This window comes from Rana temporaria, chromosome 12 (assembly GCF_905171775.1).
Source record: "Rana temporaria chromosome 12, aRanTem1.1, whole genome shotgun sequence".
Taxonomy (NCBI): domain Eukaryota; kingdom Metazoa; phylum Chordata; class Amphibia; order Anura; family Ranidae; genus Rana; species Rana temporaria.
Window position 1 is genome coordinate 10,968,115 of NC_053500.1, and position 20,398 is coordinate 10,988,512.

The following is a 20,398-nucleotide window of genomic DNA, read 5'->3' on the forward strand; positions in this document are numbered from 1 at the left end:
CCTTCCTGTTCCAACATGACTGTCCACCAATGCACAAAGCAAGGTCCATAAAGACACGGGTGAGCGAGTTTGGGGTGGAGCAGGGCCGATCCTAGGGTCACAGGCGCCTGGGTGCAGAAATATTTCTGGCGCCCCCACATGGGCGTCATAATTTTACTAACTCCTCCCCTTTACAAATGTTTCTATGGCAATGACTCAACCACAGAGATGCTCCCCCCACAAAGTCTTCATTAATCTGGGATCCTTACATGATCTCTTAACAATAAACAAAATACAGGAAGAGAAGCAGAGTACTTTATTGGGACCTGGAGGGGGGCCTCGGTGATGGACACAGAGAGGGCTTCTGTTAGAGAGTCTGTTAGATGTTCGGCGCCCCCACCTCTGCAGGCGCCTGGGTGCAATGCACCCTGTGCACCCTGCCTAGGATCGGCCCTTGGGTGGAGGAACGTGACTGACCTCAACCCGATAGAACGCCTTTGGGATGAATTAGAGTGGAGACTACGAGCCAGACCTTCTCGTCCAACATCAATGCCTGACCTCACAGATAAACCTTGTGAACAGCTTTCCCAGAAGAGTTGAATATTAGAACCCTACGGACTAAGACTGGGATGCCATTAAAGATCATGTGCGTGTAAAGGTGGGCGTCCCAATACTTTTGGTAATATAGTGTGTGTACGTTCGCTCTGCTGAAGCTGCTGGACTCTACATGACGAAACGTCTTTTTTTTTTTTTCTTTTATGTGATGCTTTGAAGAAGTTGTGTAAATAATGTTTAAGGAGAAGAATTGCTGAGCGTGCCACATGAGCGGGAGCTCAGATCTGTACATTCTATATATAGTTGTGTATATGAAAACTGATACATTCCGTCTTCTGCTTGTGTACACAAGTATGGAATAAAAGTTCTGTTCAGAGTTATCATGTTTGGATCTGTTATGGAAACCGCTCCGGAGGATTGTGTCTTATCCTAATGGTCACACGTTATTACACTTACATAACACGCATTCCCATTGGGAAGTGTATGTGCACCCCACCGGGGACACACTACGGCCCAGATTCACAGAGAGTAAGGCGCCGCCGTAGAGCAAACACTGTACGCTACGCCAACGCAGAGCAGAGAGGCAAGCATTGCATTCAGCAAGCCAGTGCTCCCAACGCTGCGCCAGTGTGGCGTGGGTTTTGAAGGCGCACGTCGGCGTAGGTGGAAGTGGGCGTGACCCCATGCAAATGATGGGCCGAGCGCCAGACAGGTACGTATCACGAACTGCGCATGCGACGTAGACGAAAGCCTCACAACCACGCCGGCACAAATGCCTAAGCTACGCCGGATCACCGCGTACGCCGTGAACAGAATGTACGCCCAGCCAGACACACGTCCAACGCACAATACGCCGGCTTGTGTTCCCCGGTGAAGACCTGTGCATGTCTGCTGCTGCCGGGTCGCACCTCCTTTATAGGTAATAACTTTACGCCGGATGTACAACTTATGCGCATCTCGCATAGTATGCACCGGGCACACGCACGTTCGTGAATCGCCGTATTTCCCTCATTTGCATGTTTGAATGGCTAATCAATGCGGCACCATGCGCCCAGCCTAAATGTGCGCCCACCCTACGCCAGCGTGTGCAAGCTCTGTCGGCGGGGTGTAGCCTGTTTTTAGGCGCATATTGGTTTGTGGGTCTGGCGCACAAAAAAGCCGGCGCACATTTGCACTTACGTCGGCGTAACGTGTTATACGTCGGCGTAAGTGTTTTGTGAATCTGGGCCTACGTTTTTTTTGTGCAATCCCAATAAAAACTGACAGCTCTTCGGAGCCGCTATACTAACTGTGCAATGTTAGTACAGCAACCCCCCCTACTGATTTGTTGTGTTCTGACAGGGGGACGCCGCCCCCCCTGCCAGCACACTCCGATCAGTGCTCTCCGGCATTGGGTGAAAGCGCTTATCGGGAGTCGGTCGGCTGCTGGTTTTTCCAGCATGCTCGTCCAACAAAAGTCGATCAAACTGTCGGACAGACCAACATACACACTGGCCGAATGTCGCACGTTTTTTTTTTTTTGTTGTTGTTAACCGGCCGTTGCCTCTCGACATTCGGGGCTTGAGGAGGGATTTGCTGTCTGTGTCTCCGCTGGAGAGGTTGACAGTGACAGGAGATTAAAAATGTGTTTAAATTATTTTTATTATTAAAACAAAACAAAAAAAGGACAAGCATAATACATCACAATCACAAGGTCTCGGCATACAGGCAAAAAGAAAACCTTCACATCACAATTAACATGGTACCTAATAATCCTAGAGCACAGGTGTCAAACACAAGGCCCGCGGGCCGAATCCGGCCCTCCAGGCCATTTCATGTGGCCCTCGCACCTCCAGCCCTCCTCTGGTCCTCCTCCAGACCCTTACTTTCTGCTTTCAAGCAATGCATCCAGTTTCTTCCCAGCAGCAGCATAAGGTAAGGGGGGTGCACTGGGATGTAAGGGAGAGAGTGGGGGACTCAACCTCTGATGGTGGGGGGGGGGCTCTTGGCATCTAATGTAATGGGAGGGGATGCGCTGGACATCTAATCTTACAGATACAACCGGCCCTTTTGATGCGGCCCCACAATTAAATTGAGTTTGACACCCCTGATCTAGAGCATATAAGTCAATCAATGTTACCATCTCCTATATATATATATAAACATATATATATATTTTTTTTTTTAGATTTCCCCTTCGTATAATCAGATTCTTAAAGCGGAGGTTCACCCGTACATAACACTTTTTCCCCTTGTTTTCCCCTGCTCGTTTTGTCTAGGGGAATCGGCTAGTTGTTTTAAAATATGAGCAGTACTTACGGTTTACGAGATGCATCTTCTCCGTCGCTTCCGGGTATGGGCTTCGGGAATGGGCGTTCCTATGTTGATTGACAGTCTTCCGAGAGGCTTCCGACGGTCACATCCATCGCGTCACGATTTTCCGAAAGGAGCCGAACGTCGGTGCGCAGGCGCAGTATAAAAATACAACAAACAATAGTCACTGCCCCTACCTATGAATGGTATAATAAGGAGCGCTGGAATGGGCGTATAAACATACAAAAACATAGAATATCCAGGCTCAAACTTACCGACCAATCAGCAACCAACCAAATTCCCCTGTCTAACTGGTGCGTTAAAAACAGAGGCTTAGTTGCACACATCTGGATTATAGAGCCGCACCGACATTCGGCTTCTTTCAGCTACTAGTGACGCGATGGATGCGACCGTCGGAAGCCTCTCGGAAGACTGTCAATCAAGAAGGAACGCCCGCTCCCGAAGACCCATACCCGGAAGTGGCGGAGAAGATGCATCTCGAAAACGGTAAGTACGGATCATATTTTAAAACAAATAGCCGATTCCCCTAGACCGAACGAGCAGGAATCTAAGGGGAAAAAAAAAATGGGTGAACTCCCGCTTTAAGGAGGGGGGAGAGAAAAAATAAATGAAAATCTCTTAAATTGTTTTCTACTTTTGAACTTATGTGGGTTTAAGTCGCAAAATGTGTTCCAGGAGATGAAAAATGTTGAGTTTTGGAGGTATGTTAACCCCTTCACACCTAAGGTTAAAACAAATGTTAATGCCTAAGCACAATTTTGCAACTTTCACATGTGTTAGAAAATCTGTACGGATCACCACAACTAGTTTCTGGATTTTCATTCTATCGTACGAGAATTTTCCTCACTTTAGTGAAGTCTTCATTTTCGATATATGACCAGAAAAAAAAGGATCTGTCATGCGATTTTCGGATCGTGTGTATGGGCCATGAGATGGGGACTTTCAGAGGGAAATTGTCCTCCCTTTTAAAGAGATTTCCACATAATTCCTGTTGTGCCCCTGGACACGGGGAAATCTCACCCCGAAGGGACACACGGGTCTACAAAAATTAAAGTGGAGGTTCACCCTAAAAAAAATTCTAACAATACATTGAGAAGACTGATTACACTGCGGGTATGCTGGGGTTTTTTTTTTGTTTTTTTCGTACATACCTCGTTATCGCCGTTTCATCCCTCGGCTTCCGGGTATGATTCTTGCTGGACTGGCCGTTCCTAGTTGATTGACATACCTCCGACCGGCGCATACTGCGCGTCACGACTTTCCGACAGAAGCCGAACGTCATTGTGCAGGCGCCGTATAGAGTCGGCTCTATACGGCGCATGCGCAGCGACGTTTGGCTTCTTTCGGAAAGTCGTGACGCACAGTATGCGTCGGTCGGAGGAACGTCAATCAACTAGGAACGCCCAGTCCAGCAAGAATCATACCCGGAAGCCGAGGGATGAAACGGCGATAACAAGGTATGTACGGAAAAAAAAACCAGCATACCCGCAGTGTAATCAGTCTTCTCAATGTATTGTTAGAATTTTTTTTAGGGTGAACCTCCACTTTAAACCTCTTCCTATTATCCAATCTTATCTGGCTTGGAGTTCCATGATTTGCCTTTCCCGACATGCCACACCAACATCGGCCACCAGGTGGAAGCACAACATAGCCAAATATAGTTACATAGTAGGTGAGGTTGAAAAAAGTCCATAAAGTCCATCCTATGTGTGTGATTATATGTCAGTATTACATTGTATATCCCTGTATGTTGTGGTCGTTGAGATCATAGAGGTCTCAGATGTAAGAGTATGGATTGCACATATAAAGCAATTATGTATTTTGTTTCCATAATTCCCTAGAAAACTGACAGCTGGGATCAGGTTGCTATGGGCAATCACTCTTTTTATGTATAAAGCGTGTTGTTTCAGGTAAGAGCTCATTCTACTGCAATGTTATGGCGCCTTGGTCTGCAACACACCTTACAAGCGTAAAAACCATACAGAGCTACACTTTTGCAGCTACTCTTGTTACACCTCCCCAACGCTCACCCCATCACGGCACAGCATAACGCACAATCACCCACATTCCATCCCCCAGCTCTGTGGTCACCTGTCAACTAACACTGGGTACAAGCCTGATTTTAGCTTTCAGTTGGTATGCATAAACATGACACAGGCATAAATGACAAAGACCACTGAGGACTATGCTTTTTATATTATTATTCACGATTTATAATGTGGCAACAGTTTACGCAGTGCTTCACAATGCATGGGGGGGGGGGGCAGCACAATTACAGTACAGTTCAATACAGAAAGTACAGGAGGGCCCGGCTCGTAGAGCTTACGTTCTAAAGGGAGGGGGTGGTGGTACAAAAGGTAATAGCTGTGATGGGGAGGGCTCGGGGACAATTGTTAGGTGGGTGTGGGGCTTCCCTGAATAAATGATTTTTTAAATATATGTGAAATCTGATAAAAGGCCACATTGGGTCTATAAATGCTTCCATCTAGATAAGATTGCTCAGAGCTGTGCGTCGTTATTGGAGGTTGGTGACCCCCATAGCTCCCAACTGTCTCTGATTTCGAGGGACTGTCCCTGATTTGGAGCAATGTCCCTCATTCCTCCTCATTTTTCCCTCATTTCGGTCTGATCTATAGAGCTGTATATAAAATGCACTCTTTATCTTTCAAAAAGTGTTTTTCAGTGCTAAACCTTTCATCCAATTACTAAATCACTGTATTCGGTCATTTTAAAAGCCAATATAAAGGAATAGTAGTGGTAAAAAAAAGCCCTTCTGGATTTAATTAACCTTTTTTTTGGTTACTTCCCCTTTAAGGGTGTGTGGCAGGGGTGTGTCCTATGCCTACATACGTTTGTTAGTAGGTGTCCCTCATTCCCATCTCAAAATGTTGGGAGGTGTGGGTGACCCCTTTTCTGTGTCATTATGTTTATGGATGAAGAAGAAGAAGCCGTGTTCACTGGTTAAAGCGGATGTGCCATGGGAAAAAAATATTAAAAGCCAGCAGCTACAAATACTGCAACTGACTTTTAATATTAGGACACTTACCTATCCTGGAGTCCAGCGCCGATCACAGCAGAGGACGAGCGATCGCTCGTCTCTCTGCTGCTCCCCCCGCCATCCACGCTGAGGGAACCATGAAGTGAAGCGCTGAGGCTGTACTGCCCGGTTCCCTACGGCGCATGCGCGAGTCGCGCCGCGCCCGCCAATTGGCTCCCGCTGTGTGCTGGGAGCCGAGTGTTCCCAGCACACAAAGGGGGGGGGGGGGGGTGACGGGATGTGACGAAATGCCCGTCTTTTGCCCGTGAATGCCGGGCCGGAAGTGGGTGCAAATACCTGTCTTTAGACAGGTATCTGCACCCCCCTGAAAGGTGTCAAATGTGACACCGGAGGGGGGGAGGGTTCCGATCAGCGGGACTCCACTTTAGGGTGGAGAACCGCTTTAATGTTCAGTGAAGTCACTTTGTGCCCTTTGCAATGGCCCATTTTTAAGGGCCCCTTCACACCTCTGGGCACATTTCACAGCAGATGTTTACTTGCATTATGTTGGGTTTAAAGGCACCTCCGCTTCAGTACAACACATATACAGTGCGGGTGTATGCTGAGGCTGGTTTAGGGGCCTGTTCAGAGTGAATGGGTTAGCCTTGAAACAATGTACTTCAGGCGTGAATGGGCCCTAAAGGAGAAGAAGTTCATCCCAGAAGGACATTGGAAGGTAAGAGTTTTGGGGGTGTCCTTGGGTCTGTAGATGCCGGTCTGCAGACTCTGGTGGCGTTTCCCTGATGTTTTGAATTTCGTGTCACAGGCTTCTCAGCGATGTCGCATGACAGAAAGCTCCACGCTGTCCAGTGTGGAATGCGGAAGCGGCAGTGACGTCACACGGCACGGCAGGGCAGGCGATCAGACAAGAGTGGGGAGTGTCACCCCCATCCTCGATGGACTTCATTTCAAAGTGAACCTGTGAAGTATATATACTATACTTACATTATCCACAAACATTAGGAATATCACAGTTGGCGCCTCCACCCTAGGGTGACCACGTGTCCCGGATTGCCCGGGACAGTCCCGCATTCTGCAGGTCTGTCCCGGGCATCTTCACTCTGGGACAATACAGTGCCCCGGAATGAACCCCTCAGAGCTTACTATGTGACACCCCCCCCAAACTAATGAAGAACTACAGGTCCCAGCATAGATCTGTGAAATCTATGGGGTCACACCCTTAGATCTCACGGGTTCATGCTGGGAAAAGATTTTTTTTTTGATTGGACATAAATGATCGCGGGTTTTCGGGCGATACTATGAATTTTACCTGCAATACATTATGTACACTTTATATTTTTTATTTAAAGTATGTTTTGCAAGAAAGCAAAAAAAAAATAATTATTATTGTAGGCCAACTAAATTCTTCCAATTGTTCCTCCATTACTAACCACCATTTTGTGGACCTGGGAAAATATATAAAATTGTAGCTCATTGTGAGAGAAGCGACTTCCATCCAAGGCACAGTGATCGTGGAACAAGGGTGTCCCAGCTCTTTGGAACACGAGGGGAATAAATCGCAGCCCGCTACTTCTCCAGAACTACTGCTGCGTTTTCTTTGGCCAGCCAGCACCAGCGCTATTAGGAGTAACACTTCTCAATAGCATGAATTCTGCACAGAATAGACGGCCTACACGTCAACTGTGAGGAAGACCCTTCATTTCGTAAGATGTTGAGTTACGAACCAAATGATCCAAAAATATAAAAATATATAACTGCCATGGAGGATAAAAAAAAACCTCCCTTCAGTCAGTATAAGCTTCTGTTTGGCTCAGCTTGTCGGTACACATAAAGCAAACTGATTCTTTTGAAGACCTGGGTTTGAATCCTAAAGCTGAAATGAGTACAAAAATGGGGTTGATCACCAGAATGTTCAGTTCCCCCCTCCATAACAAATAATGATAATGACTGTCAGGAGTAACTGATCATTTTATTAAAGAGCTGGTTGGTTTCTAAACAGCCAGAGCCTACAATAGAAGAAAATCTCAATTCTCAGTTTTGGGGTTGTTCTTTTTTTTATAAGGCTTGAGTAAGTAATTCAGAATACTTTATTGATCTCAAAGGGAGTTCTGCTAAAGCCTCAAGCAAGAGCCTTGCTCTGGTTTAGGGGTTTTGTATCTCCCCAGCAGTCTAAGAAATCTTTTGAAGTTGCAGGTTCGAATCTTGGGTCATCTACTAAATTTGTAGGCGTCAGAGATCACATTTTCCCCTTACTAAGTCTTGGTTGAGTGGCTTGCAGCTCTAAGGCCTGGCTGGCTCATGGGGTTAGCAGACAGCTCAGGACCCTGTAGATGTTTACAAGTTGCTGGTTCGAATCTTGGTTCTTCTTTTATAATTTGTGGTAACTTTTAGCCCTGAAATAAAAGAATGAACAGCTCAACATTTGAGCAGAGGCGAGTAGCTCAGTGGATGAGAGTGTTGACCAGGGTGCAGTAGACTCAGGTTCAAACCCACAAACGTGCTGTAGACCCCCAAATGCAAATCCATGAAAGCACTGCAGCCACTAGTTGCAAATCCATGAGCAGTAGATTCAAGCTCAAATTCCTGAGTGAAAGCTTGGAGGCAATAGACAACCCACCAGTCTGCTCCAGTCCCAGGTCCCCACAGGCCTGTAACATGTGTGGGCATCACATTAGGTTGTGGACACCCCGCCTCTTCGGTTGCTGGTTCAAATCTTGCTTTAGCTTCTTGAATTTGTGGCGACTTTAACTCCTGAAATATGAGAACAAACACCACAGCACTTTAGCTAGAGGTGAATATCTCAGAGGATGAGATCTATGAAGATTCAAACCTGAAATTCCAGCATCAATAATGAGCAGACACCAACATTAATGACTGGTACCCATGGCAGAATTATAGGTAGGTATCAGATAAACCAAATCCTCTATTATCAGCTTGTTTTTTTTTTTTTTTTACAAACATTATTCAAGGGGCTGGCTGCTTAACTGACCCAGAGCCCAAATAAGAAAAAATATTTCTCCTACTTTTTCAACCACCTTGTTTTTAATTCATTTTAATTACTAAGTCTTGCATTACTATATGTTAATATTCAAAGGGCTTGCTGCTAAAACCAAAAACCAGAACTCTGCCCTGGTGGAATGGTTTAGCCGCCAGCCAGTGGGTTAGCAGAGATTTTGAAGTTGCAGGTTCGAATCCTGATTTGTCTATTTGAACTTGTCAGTGATCACAATTTACTTACTAAGTGTTCAACAGTTCATTGAAAGGCCTGGCTGGCTCAGGGGTTTAGTAGTCAGTCTACAACCCTCCGGAGATGTTGAAGTTGCTGGTTCGAATCTTGCTTTAGCTTCTTGAATTTGTGGCGACTTTAACTCTTGAAATAGGAGATCCAAGACCACAGCACTTGAGCAGAGGCGAGTAGCTCAGTGGATAAGAGTGTTGACCAGTGCGCCGTAGACCCGAGTTCAAATCCATGAAAGTGCTAAAAACCCTGAATGTGCATTCACAGAGTGCAAATCCATGATAGGCGCTGCAGACCCCAGGTGCAAATCTGTGCAGTAGACTCGAGCTCAAGTCCCTGAGTGAAAGCTTGGAGGCCATGGACAACATACCAGTCTGCTCCAGTCCCAGGTCCCCACAGGCCTGTAACATGTGTGGGCATCACATTAGGTTGTGGACACCCCGCCTCTTCGGTTGCTGGTTCAAATCTTGCTTTAGCTTCTTGAATTTGTGGCGACTTTAACTCTTAAAATAGGAGCTCAAAGACCACAGCACTTAAGCAGAGGCGAGTAGCTCAGTGGATGAGAGTGTTGACCAGCGTGCCGTAGACCCGAGTTCAAATCCACCAAAGCACTGTAGACCCTGAGTGCAAATCCATGAAAGTGCTAAAAACCCTGAATGTGCATTCACAGAGCGCTGTAGACCCCCAAGTGCAAATCCATGATAGGCGCTGCAGACCCCAGGTGCAAATCTGTGAAGTGCTGTAGACTTGAGCTCAAGTCCCTGAGTGAAAGCTTGGAGGCCATGGACAACCCACCAGTCTGCTCCAGTCCCAGGTCCCCACAGGCCTGTAACATGTGTGGGCATCACATTAGGTTGTGGACACCCCGCCTCTTCGGTCCACGGTCTGTGACATCACTGCAACATATATAATTAGAATGGGCTGTCTTACCGGGACAGTCCATTCCAAAAGTAGGGACTTAGGTTTTTTATTGCCTCACCCCAGGTACTGCACAGCACCTACACCCTCCACTAGTGGGTCTGTAAGATTTCCCACTGTCCTCTTCCACCAGCAGAGGGTGCAGGTGCTGTGTAGCACCCAGGACACACAAGGCTTTCCCTCACTGGGATTTGAACTCAGGTCTCCAGTAGACCAGTCAGAGCTCTTACCCTCTGAGCTATCACCGATGCTCAAGCATAGACGTTCTCCTGTTTCAGAAATATAACGCAACCACCCATTAAAGACAACAACCAACTAATGGAACAGGACTTCAGTCTCCTCTATGACCACCTGAAGGTAACAGCCTCCTATTACAGAAGCAAAAGAGTTGTCTGGAGCAATCACCCAAATGTTGGAGTCATCCACATTGGATTACCATATGATCCACCCAGCCATAACGTGCTATATTGAGGCAAGCCCTATGGATGGATCCAGCCCAACGCCATATACCTCGGCCTCCCTGTTCCTGTGCTGCCTGAAGAGATAATGAGGGCAGTGCCCATCACAGACACAGCAATAAAAACATTGTCAGAGTTTCGAACAACCCTTCCCCAAATTCAAATCCCAACAAAATTGAAACATTACCAACTACCCTGTTCCACCAACAGGGGGATTCATGCACTGCACAGCACCTGGGACACAAGGATTTCCCTCCTGAGGGATTTGAACTCAGGTCTCCAGCAGACCAGTCAGTGTTCTTACCCTCTGAGCTACCACCTATGCTCAGGCACTAGATAGCTCATAGGCATATTTAAACAATCCATACAATTCACATACTAACAACCACATTACAACTTATAAAAAAAGTACAAAAATTAACACATTGGAAAAAAAAACTCATCCTGTGAGCTACTGCTAATTCTCAATCACAAGGGAGCTCATTCTCCTACTTCAGAAGTACTACGAGTTGATGATTTCTTTTTTTTTAAAGGGTAGTAGCATCTCTAAAGGCCCATACACACGATCAGACTTTTTGACAACGGTCCGACAGACCTGTTTTATCCAACAAATTCCGATGGTGTGTATGCTCCATTGGACAATTGTTTTTGTTTTTTCAATGGACAAATGTTCGCTGTGCATGCTCTCAAACTTTCCGGGAACAAATGTCCAAAGGAGGATATACTGAACGTGTATAAGATGCTAAAGATCAGACAATAGCAGAAGTTGCCCAACGGATGGCGGTAAAGAGCTGAAAAACCACATGATTTGGTGAAAGTTGGCTGAAAATGTTCTGCCGTGTGTATGGATACCAAGTTCGCGGCCAACGCCCCTTCGGACCAAAATCCACAGAGAAGTCAGATGGAAGTTCGATCGTGTCTATGAGGCTTTACAAGCAACATAGGTTGGACTTAAAGCGGGAGTTCACCCATTTATTTATTGTTTGACCTTTTCCCCTTAGATTCCTGCTCGTTTTGTCTAGGGGAATCGGCTAGTTGTTTTAAAATATGAGCCGTACTTACCCGTTTTCGAGATGCATCTTCTCCGCCGCTTCCGGGTATGGGTCTTCGGGAGCGGGCGTTCCTTCTTGATTGACAGTCTTCCGAGAGGCTTCCGACGGTCGCATCCATCGCGTCACTAGTAGCCGAAAGAAGCCGAACGTCGGTGCGGCTCTATACTGCGCACCGACGTTCGGCTTCTTTCGGAAAATCGTGACGCGATGGATGCGACCGTCGGAAGCCTCTCGGAAGACTGTCAATCAAAATAGGAATGCCCAGTCCCGCAGCCCATACCCGGAAGCGACGGAGAGGATGCATCTTGTAAACGGTAAGTACGGCTCATATTTTAAAACATTTAGCCGATTCCCCTAGACAAAACGAGCAGGAATCTAAGGGGAAAAAGTCATATATACGGGTGAACCTCCGCTTTAATGGACTTTTTTCAATCTCACTTACTAGATAACTACTACTATGCAACATATGTCTACTGGCCTGTAGTTCAATAGCCCAACCTGGTGCTTCAACTCTAAATTTGGAGGCCCGGAATCACTGATTGTAATAAATTCCCCTTTTAATGAGGGGCAGGAGAAGCTTCTCAGATGTACAGTTCCCCTTACATGTGGGGTCCTCCTCAGAGCCCCGCTTACATCAGAGTCCGCCTTAGGAAGTTCCCCTTGCAACAGAATCCCCATTAGAGCCCCCCCTTACATCAGGTTTCCTATCAGAACTGCATTTATTTTAGGGCCCTCCTCAGAGATTCCCTTATATCAGGGTTCCCTCAGAGCCCCCTTATATCAGTGTGCCTCAGAAGCCTCCCCTTATATCAGGTTCCTCCTCAGAGACCCCCTTATATCAGGTTCCCAATCAGAATTGCACTTAAATTAGGGTCCTTCTTAGAGACCCACTTATATCAGGGTTCCCTCATCAGAGAGCCCCCATTATATCAGTCTGCCTTAGGAGTCTCCGATTACATCGGGTACCACATCAAAATTGCACTTACATTAGGGTCCTCAGAGCCCCCCTCATATCACAGTCTGGCCTAGGAGTCTCATCTTACATCAGGGTCCCCCATTACAGCCTCGTCTTACATCAGGGTACCCCAACAGAGGTCCCTTACATCAGAGTCTGCCTCAGCAGTCCCCTAAACATCAGGGTCCCCATCAGAGCCCCAATTATATCTTCCTGACAGTGTAACTGTAGTCAGAGTAGCAGAAAGTCGGGAGCCGGAAGGTTGAGAAGGTTTGGATGGAGGAAGTTCCGGATGATAACAGCAGAGTGGGGGGCACCTGACTATCTGTGAGCCAGATGCAACCCTGTTATTGGCTGGATTTGTCCTGCAGATGTAACTTGTAAATCTATTCAATAATAAATAAAAACAGTCGTCCTTTAACTTTTCTTGGCAACAATCACATCAAATCATTTACACGGCCATTCAAATCAAAACCAGTGTCCTTGATTCTCCAGAGCACATATGTCAAACACAAGGCCCGCGGGCTGAATCCGGTCCACCAGGCCTTGTCCACCAGGCCCTCGCACCCAATTCTGCAGCGGAAAACGTGGTGGAACTCCATTCTGCCATTTTTCCAGCTTTCACCCTCCGCTCCCTGCTGCCTGCAGTGATCTAACAGATCACTGCAGGCACTCGCAGTGGGGCCAGATCTCCAGAATCTGAGAAATCTGAGAGAGAGAGCAAAGAACCTTTTTTTGGGGGGGAGGGGTGTTGAGAGTAGTGCTGTACGCTGTGCATAGTGTACCCCTTAACCCTGCACCCAGCACACCCCTGAACCGTGCACTCTGTGTGTAATGCACTCCTGTACTCTGCATTCCATACGTAGAGCACTCCTAAACCCTGCACTCTGTATGTAGCATAATCCTGAACCCTGCACTTCATATGCAGCGTAATCCTGAACCCTGCACTCCATATGTAGCATAATCCAGAACTCTGCACTCCATATGTAGCGTAATCCTGAACCCTGCACTCTGTATGTAGCATAATCCTGAACGCTGAACTTCATATGTAGCATAATCCAGAACTCTGCACTCCATATGTAGCGTAATTCTGGACCCTGCACTCTGTATGTAATTGTACTCCTAAACTCTGCATTCCGTTTAAAGCGTACTCCTGAACCCTGCACTCTGTATGTAGCATAATCCTGAACTCTGCACTCCATATGTAGCGTAATCCTGAACCCTGCACTCTGTATGTAGCATAATCCTGAACTCTGCACTCTGTATGTAGTGCACCCCTGAACCCTGAGTGTAACGCACTCCTAAACTCTGCGTTCTGTATGTAGCGTAATCCTGAACTCTGCACTGCATATGTAGGGTAATCCTGAACCCTGCACGTAGCGCGCTCCTGAACCCTGCACCCTGTACGTAGCTTGCTCCCAAACCCTGTATGTAGCGCACACCTGAACCCTGCACTCTGTTCATAGCGCACCCCTGAACCCTGTGTGTAACGCACTCCTGAACTCTGCACTCTGTTCATAGCGCACCCCTGAACCCTGTATGTAACGCACTCCTGAACTCTGCACTCTGTATGTAGCTTCATCCGTAACCCTTCACTCTGTGTATAACGCACTCCTGAACCCTGTACTCTGTATGTAACTCACTCCTGAACTATGCACTCTCTATGTAGCTTCATCCTGAACCCTGCACTCTGTACAAAGCGCCCTTTGAGTGCAACCATACTGCTGATGCAGCCCATGATGAAATGGAGTTCGATACCCCTGCTCTAGAACAAACAATTTAGTGAGCAGCCTCTTTCAAACTCCCAATCATCTTTCACAATCACTCACGCCAATGACCAATCAAGTTGGATGCAGCATGATGGAAGGGAGGAAATAACAGTTTATTGGACCAGCACATAATTCCAACACATTCGAGTGTCACAAGTGCATTTTTGTATTGCGTTAGGCTTAAACAGTATCGTAAACTTCGCTAAACATCATCATCCCTCCTCCCCCCACCCTCTGAAGTCCCACCCCCAACCCCCTTCCTTCCAAACAGCATCAGTAACACGACTCAACACGTTGTACTGTGTATAAATGGAAAAGGCAAGGAAGAAAGAAAAAGATTATACAAAAAAAAAAAAAAAAATACAGAAATGACTGCCCTGGGGCAGACACAGACCTTCCGCCGCCACTTTCAAACAAAGCACCAATTAGCCACGGCAAGATGTAGGCTCCACGGGCCAAAAAAAATTGAAGGAGGAGGCGACGGCGTATATATTATCACAACGAGTAAGCTGCGCTTCCCAGGCACCGTGTGGTTGAAATGCTGGTGGAGGCTTTGTATTTTGTAGAATCCTGCGGGAAGTTCGTATCAGCGCTACCGGCAAATGTAGAGAGACCAAGGTCCGACAGGTATAAAAAAAATAACCAGGGAAGGGGGATAAAATTGTAAAAAAAGGGGGAAAAAATTGTAAAAAGGGAAAAAAAAATTGTAAGAGAGAGAGAAAAAAAAAACTGTAAAAAAAAAAATTGTATATAAAAAAAAAAAAAAAAAGAAAGAAACAGATGCTGTTGGCCTACCCTGAGCAAATGGAGAGAAAGCTGCTTTTTCCTAATCTTAAGAGACGTACGGTAATGACAATGAAGCATCTGTAACAGTAACGTATAGAGGCACAGCCCACAAGCTCAAGTAAAAAAAAATTAAAAAAACAAAAGAAAAACATTCTATACAATCTCTCTGCTGCTGCTTCCACCCCATAATCTAAACTTATAATAATAATTATTATTATCATCATGATACAAACCCACTTTGACAGAAAAAAAAAAAAAAAAAAAAATACATTCCTTTGACACAATCTTTTTTTTTTTTTCAACCCTTCATGGGGGGGGCATAACGGGAAAAAGGAGTCCAATAGAAAAGGAGCATGATTTTGGTTACAAAGACAAAAAAAAAACGCATCAAGCTTGTATATCGCTTGTGACGCCAGTAAAACATAGCAACACAAAGTAACAAGGTTTCTTAATAAAAAATAAAATAAAAAAAAAGGAGGAGAAAAAAAATACCTGGTCGAAAAAGAAAAAAAAAAAAACAACAATGTGTTGTAATACCACTATTTTATTCAAAACAAAAATATTTGGCATTATTTGTTATTTTTTTATTTTTTACTCCTGAATAGTTTGAAGCCCTGAGATGTGGCGATTTCCTCGGTGGGATTGCAGGGCTCTTCGTCGCCCACATAATAATGCATTGAGACGCATTGGGCACAGTTCAGGTTCAGCTCTTCCAGCGCTGCCGCAGTCAAAGCCGCAGCTTGGCGATTGTTTCGTTATTTTATTTTTTTCGTTATTATTTTTTTCCCCTCTCACGATTTTGGTTTTCCAAGTTGCGTCACCCTCACCTCGTACAGCTCGATACCAGGCGGGGTGCCACGTTAATGGTACCAGACCCGGTAGCAAAGGATGGCGCCGGCGGTCAGCACAGTGAACATACAGATGTTTAGCACCATGGACCTCCATTCTTGGCTGTCATTTTTGTCGTCCGCGGGGTTGGGTTTGATCTGGTCGTCTTCGTCAGGTGTGGAGTGGGTCTGGTCCGCCCCGGTGGTTCTCCTACGGATTTCAGTGTCTTGACTAGTACTGGGCAGAGCAAATAAAAAAAAGAAATTATTGATGAAGAGCAAGAAAACTGTTAGAGAGAACCTTATACAGAATAACACCAATACTGCAATGGCTGACAAGGACACATTTCTTCTGATTCCCCGCCCACCACAACGCTGTATGATGTGGAATTATAAGCAGAATAAAAAACGTTATGTGTGATGCAGTCTGTCAAAAGAATTGACACAGCAGTTTCTATTTCTCTGCATCCCCCCATAGGGCAAGTCTTGGGAGGACAGGGCAAGTCTCGGGTGGACAGGGCAAGTCTTGGGAGGACAGGGCAAGTCTCGGGAGGACAGGGCAAGTCTCGGGTGGACAGGGCAAGTCTCGGGTGGACAGGGCAAGGTCTCGGGTGGACAGGGCAAGGTCTCGGGTGGACAGGGCAAGGTCTCGGGTGGACAGGGTAAGGTCTCGGGTGGACAGGGTAAGGTCTCGGGTGGACAGGGTAAGGTCTCGGGTGGACAGGGCAAGTCTCGGGTGGACAAAGTAAGGTCTCGGGTTGACAGGGTAAGGTCTCGGGTGGACAGGGTTGACAGCTGACACCTGATATCATCTATCCCCGCTATGGTCCGATTCTGCAGACGGAGGAAAAGCCTATTTTCCCATGCAGAGCGGATCAGGTGAACACGGACAGACGGTCCGTGTTCATCCGAATCCCCCCCATAGGGAAGAGCGGCGATCCGACAGGGCGGTTCCTGCACAGTCAGGGCGGTGCAGGGCGGTCCCTGCACAGTCCACAGTGTGCAGGGACCGCCCTGTCATCTGCCGGCTTTATGGGGATCAACGGAGTGATCCCCGCTGAGCAAGCAGATGTTCACGGGGCCGATCATCACGGGATCCGCCCGTGTGAAAGGACCCTACGTCTCAGGTGGACGAGGTAAGTCTCGGGTGGACAGGGTAAGTCTCGGGAGGACCGGGTAAGTCTCGGGAGGACCGGGTAAGTCTCGGGAGGACCGGGTAAGTCTCGGGAGGACAAGGCAAGTTTCGGGAGGACAGGGCAAGTCTCCGGAGATCAGGGCAAGTCTCGGGAGATCAGGGCAAGTCTCGGGAGGACAGGGCAAGTCTCGGGAGGACAGGGCAAGTCTCGGGAGGACAGGGCAAGTCTCGGGAGGACAGGGCAAGTCTCGGGAGGACAGGGCAAGTCTCGGGAGGACAGGGCAAGTCTCGGGAGGACAGGGCAAGTCTCGGGAGGACAGGGCAAGTCTCAGGAGGACAGGGCAAGTCTCAGGAGGACAGGGCAAGTCTCAGGAGGACAGGGCAAGTCTCAGGAGGACAGGGTAAGTCTCAGGTGGACAGGGTAAGTCTCAGGTGGACAGGGTAAGTCTCAGGTGGACAGGGTAAGTCTCAGGTGGACAGGGTAAGTCTCAGGTGGACAGGGTAAGTCTCAGGTGGACAGGGTAAGTCTCAGGTGGACAGGGTAAGTCTCAGGTGGACAGGGTAAGTCTCAGGTGGACAGGGTAAGTCTCAGGTGGACAGGGTAAGTCTCAGGTGGACATGCCCTTTGTAGACAGGCTTTAAAGTGGGGCTAAACTCTGTGATACACACTCTCCTTCAGTGGTCCTACATCCCCTGCCAACATATTCTACCTGGCTTCATTGGCCAGCGCAGGATGATGTCACTCATACGCATGCACAGGAGTGCGGTCATCCTGGCCCAGCAGTGCTAGAAGGTTTGTTCCAGCTCCTGTAACTGTCATTTATTTGTTAAGACAGGTGGCCTGCATGTAAATATAAATTCACAGGCCAGTAACACCAAAACCGGAAGTGACAAAATACTCATTGCTTCCAATTTCTTAGGCCATAGAGATGGTTGGGGAAATTCCAGTCCTTGGTCATCTCTATGGTAAGCTGGAGGAACCACCAGCTGCAGACGGTGGGACAGGAGAACCTGGAAAAGCGGCGGTTACACTACATGTAAAAGCGATCCAGCAGCTATTGCATCGCTTTTACTTTATTCAGCATTGCTTTCTGAAAAGATTGCTACTGGGGTCATGACGGCAAATGCAGCCATGGCCCCGGTATAACGTTGAAACCCGAGGACGTACGGGCACGTCCTTTTGAAGGAAGTGGATAAACTGTGCATTGACTGTGGAGCATGCGCACTACAGTATACCCTTCTAGCCTATTACATATGCCAGGAAGGGAGCTGAGTGCTGAGATAATGTAACCTCAGAGCACATGTTGCATCAATGCTTGACCAATGGATTCAAGGAAGAGTAAGGCGGACCCCGGGGGAGAGGAAGATAGAATGCCATTGGAAGGTATGAAGTGGATGTGGGGAGCTTGTATGGACGGAGAAGGGCAGATCCAGAGTTAGGTGCGTCATAACGCGCATGTACACCGCGTATACTTGCACATTAGGGAAAATGCCAGCTGCCCCCACCACTCTTAACTTCCAGCTTAACCCCGTATATTTACCAGAATACAATATTTTATCCCTCTAGTGGGCCTTAAAGGATAACTCCACCTTCAATAGGTCAATTTGAAGAACACTCCAGCTCCACCCGTAGATGTAATGAAGCAACAGTGGTGCTTGTAGGTCCTGCTACCCGTGTGCATATCAAGGGTTAATCTGCCTGGACTGTACCTGTAATAATTTTACTGAAAACCCCCCCCCCCCACATTCCGTTCCAATTTACTTCTAGGCAAAAGTTCAAATGCTAACAGAATGTAGACACCACCACCATCTCCGTAATACATACCTTTCTACCGGGGGCTGTGCAGATAGGTGGGCTCTGCCATCCGGTAGGCTCTCCTCTACCACGCTGACTGCCCGTCTGATCACCTCCTCCACCACTTGCTGCGGGAAGAACTCTGGCTGCTCGATCATTCTGCCGTTCAAGGTCGTCTCCATCATGCGTTTAGGGGGCCGGGGTGGGGGTGGGGTGTGTTCCGGAGGAGGGTCCATGTCCTCGTTGGACAGTTCTTTCCATTGTTCCTGCAGAACAGACAACACTTAGTGATATCAGTCCAGTCATTCGCCGGTGTTCATTAAAGAGACCCTGTCACCAAAAAACTGCATATAATGGGGGTCATGGTGGAGAAAGATGATCCGCTCTCTCCCTTTCTCACATTTTTCTTTATTGGACAAGAGTTCTTCTCTCATTTATTTTTTGTTGTGCAACTCAATAAAATGACGTTAAACTAAACAAGTTAAAAGCAGTTAAGCAGTTAAAAGCACAAAAGAAGTATTTTAAATGCTTAATATAAATGTCTTGTTATTCCCTTGAAATGTGCCTTTGCCTGCGAGTCAATTCCCTAACACAGCCCCCTCCCTCCTTATATGTCATAGCCCTACCCTCTTCTGAGAATGCTTAAGTACTGTCTGTGCTGACCCAGCTTCTTAGCCCCCCCCCCCCCTTACTACATTATGTAGCAGCTGGGGGAGGAGCATAGACCACATGTGTCAAATACTGCCCTGTATGCACTCACGGCAGGGACAGATGCCGACCAATGATCTCCCTGCAAGTGGGAGAGAGGCAAAGCCGCCTACATTGCGGAGAGGTACTAGAGCTGGGCCGGGTAGGTGAGATGCGAAGAAGCTTTTGGAGGGGGGAGGGGAGATGAGGGCTGTGGAGGCAGATGTGTGCACAGGTGGGGGATAGGAGAGAGTGGTGCAGAGATCAGAGCCGAGGAGGAGGGGTGGAAGTGAAACGTGGACAGCCTGTGAAAGAGAGCTGAACCCTGCATGTATGCAGCACACTCCTCAACATTGCACTCTGTACACAGCGCACCCCTGAACTATGCACGCAGAGCACTCTGCAATATGCAAGTAGAGCACTCCTAAACACCTTGACTCTGTACGCAACACACTCCTAAACCCTGCACTCTGTATGTAGTGCTCCCTTAAACCTTGCACATTGTATGGAGTGCTCCCCTAAACCCTGCACTCTGTGTGTAGCGCTCCCCTAAACGCTGCACTCTGTATGTAGCACTCCCCAAAACACTGCACTCTGTAGGTAACACACTCCTGTACCCTGCACTCTGTATGTAGCTCTACCATAAACCCTGCACTCTGTATGTAGCGCTCCCCTAAATCCTGCACTCTGTATGTAACGCTCCCCTAAATCCTGCACTCTGTATGTAGCGCTCCCCTAAACCCTGCACTCTGTAGGAAACAAACTCCTGAACCCTGCACTCTGTATGTAGCGCTCCCCTAAACCCTGCACTCCATATGTAACGCTCCCATAAACCCTGCACTCCGTATGTAGCGCTCCCCTAAACCGTGCAGTCTGTATGTAGCGCTCCCCTAAACCCTGCACTCTGTATGTAGCGCTCCCCTAAACCCTGCA

The 20,398-nt window shown here is 47.4% G+C and overlaps 1 protein-coding gene across 1 annotated transcript in view; it reads right to left on the minus strand.

Moving 5' to 3' along the window:
* Positions 1-15,547: 15,547 nt before the first annotated feature.
* Positions 15,548-20,398, minus strand: part of PTPN1 (protein tyrosine phosphatase non-receptor type 1) — a 94,609-nt gene continuing 89,758 nt past the window's right edge. Inside the window, exons 8-9 of the mRNA XM_040331469.1 lie at positions 18,809-19,044; positions 15,548-16,086 (exon numbers count right to left, since the gene is read on the minus strand). Coding sequence (XP_040187403.1) covers positions 15,882-16,086; positions 18,809-19,044 — 441 coding nt within the window. The 3' untranslated portion in view covers positions 15,548-15,881. The remainder of the gene's footprint in view (positions 16,087-18,808; positions 19,045-20,398) is intronic.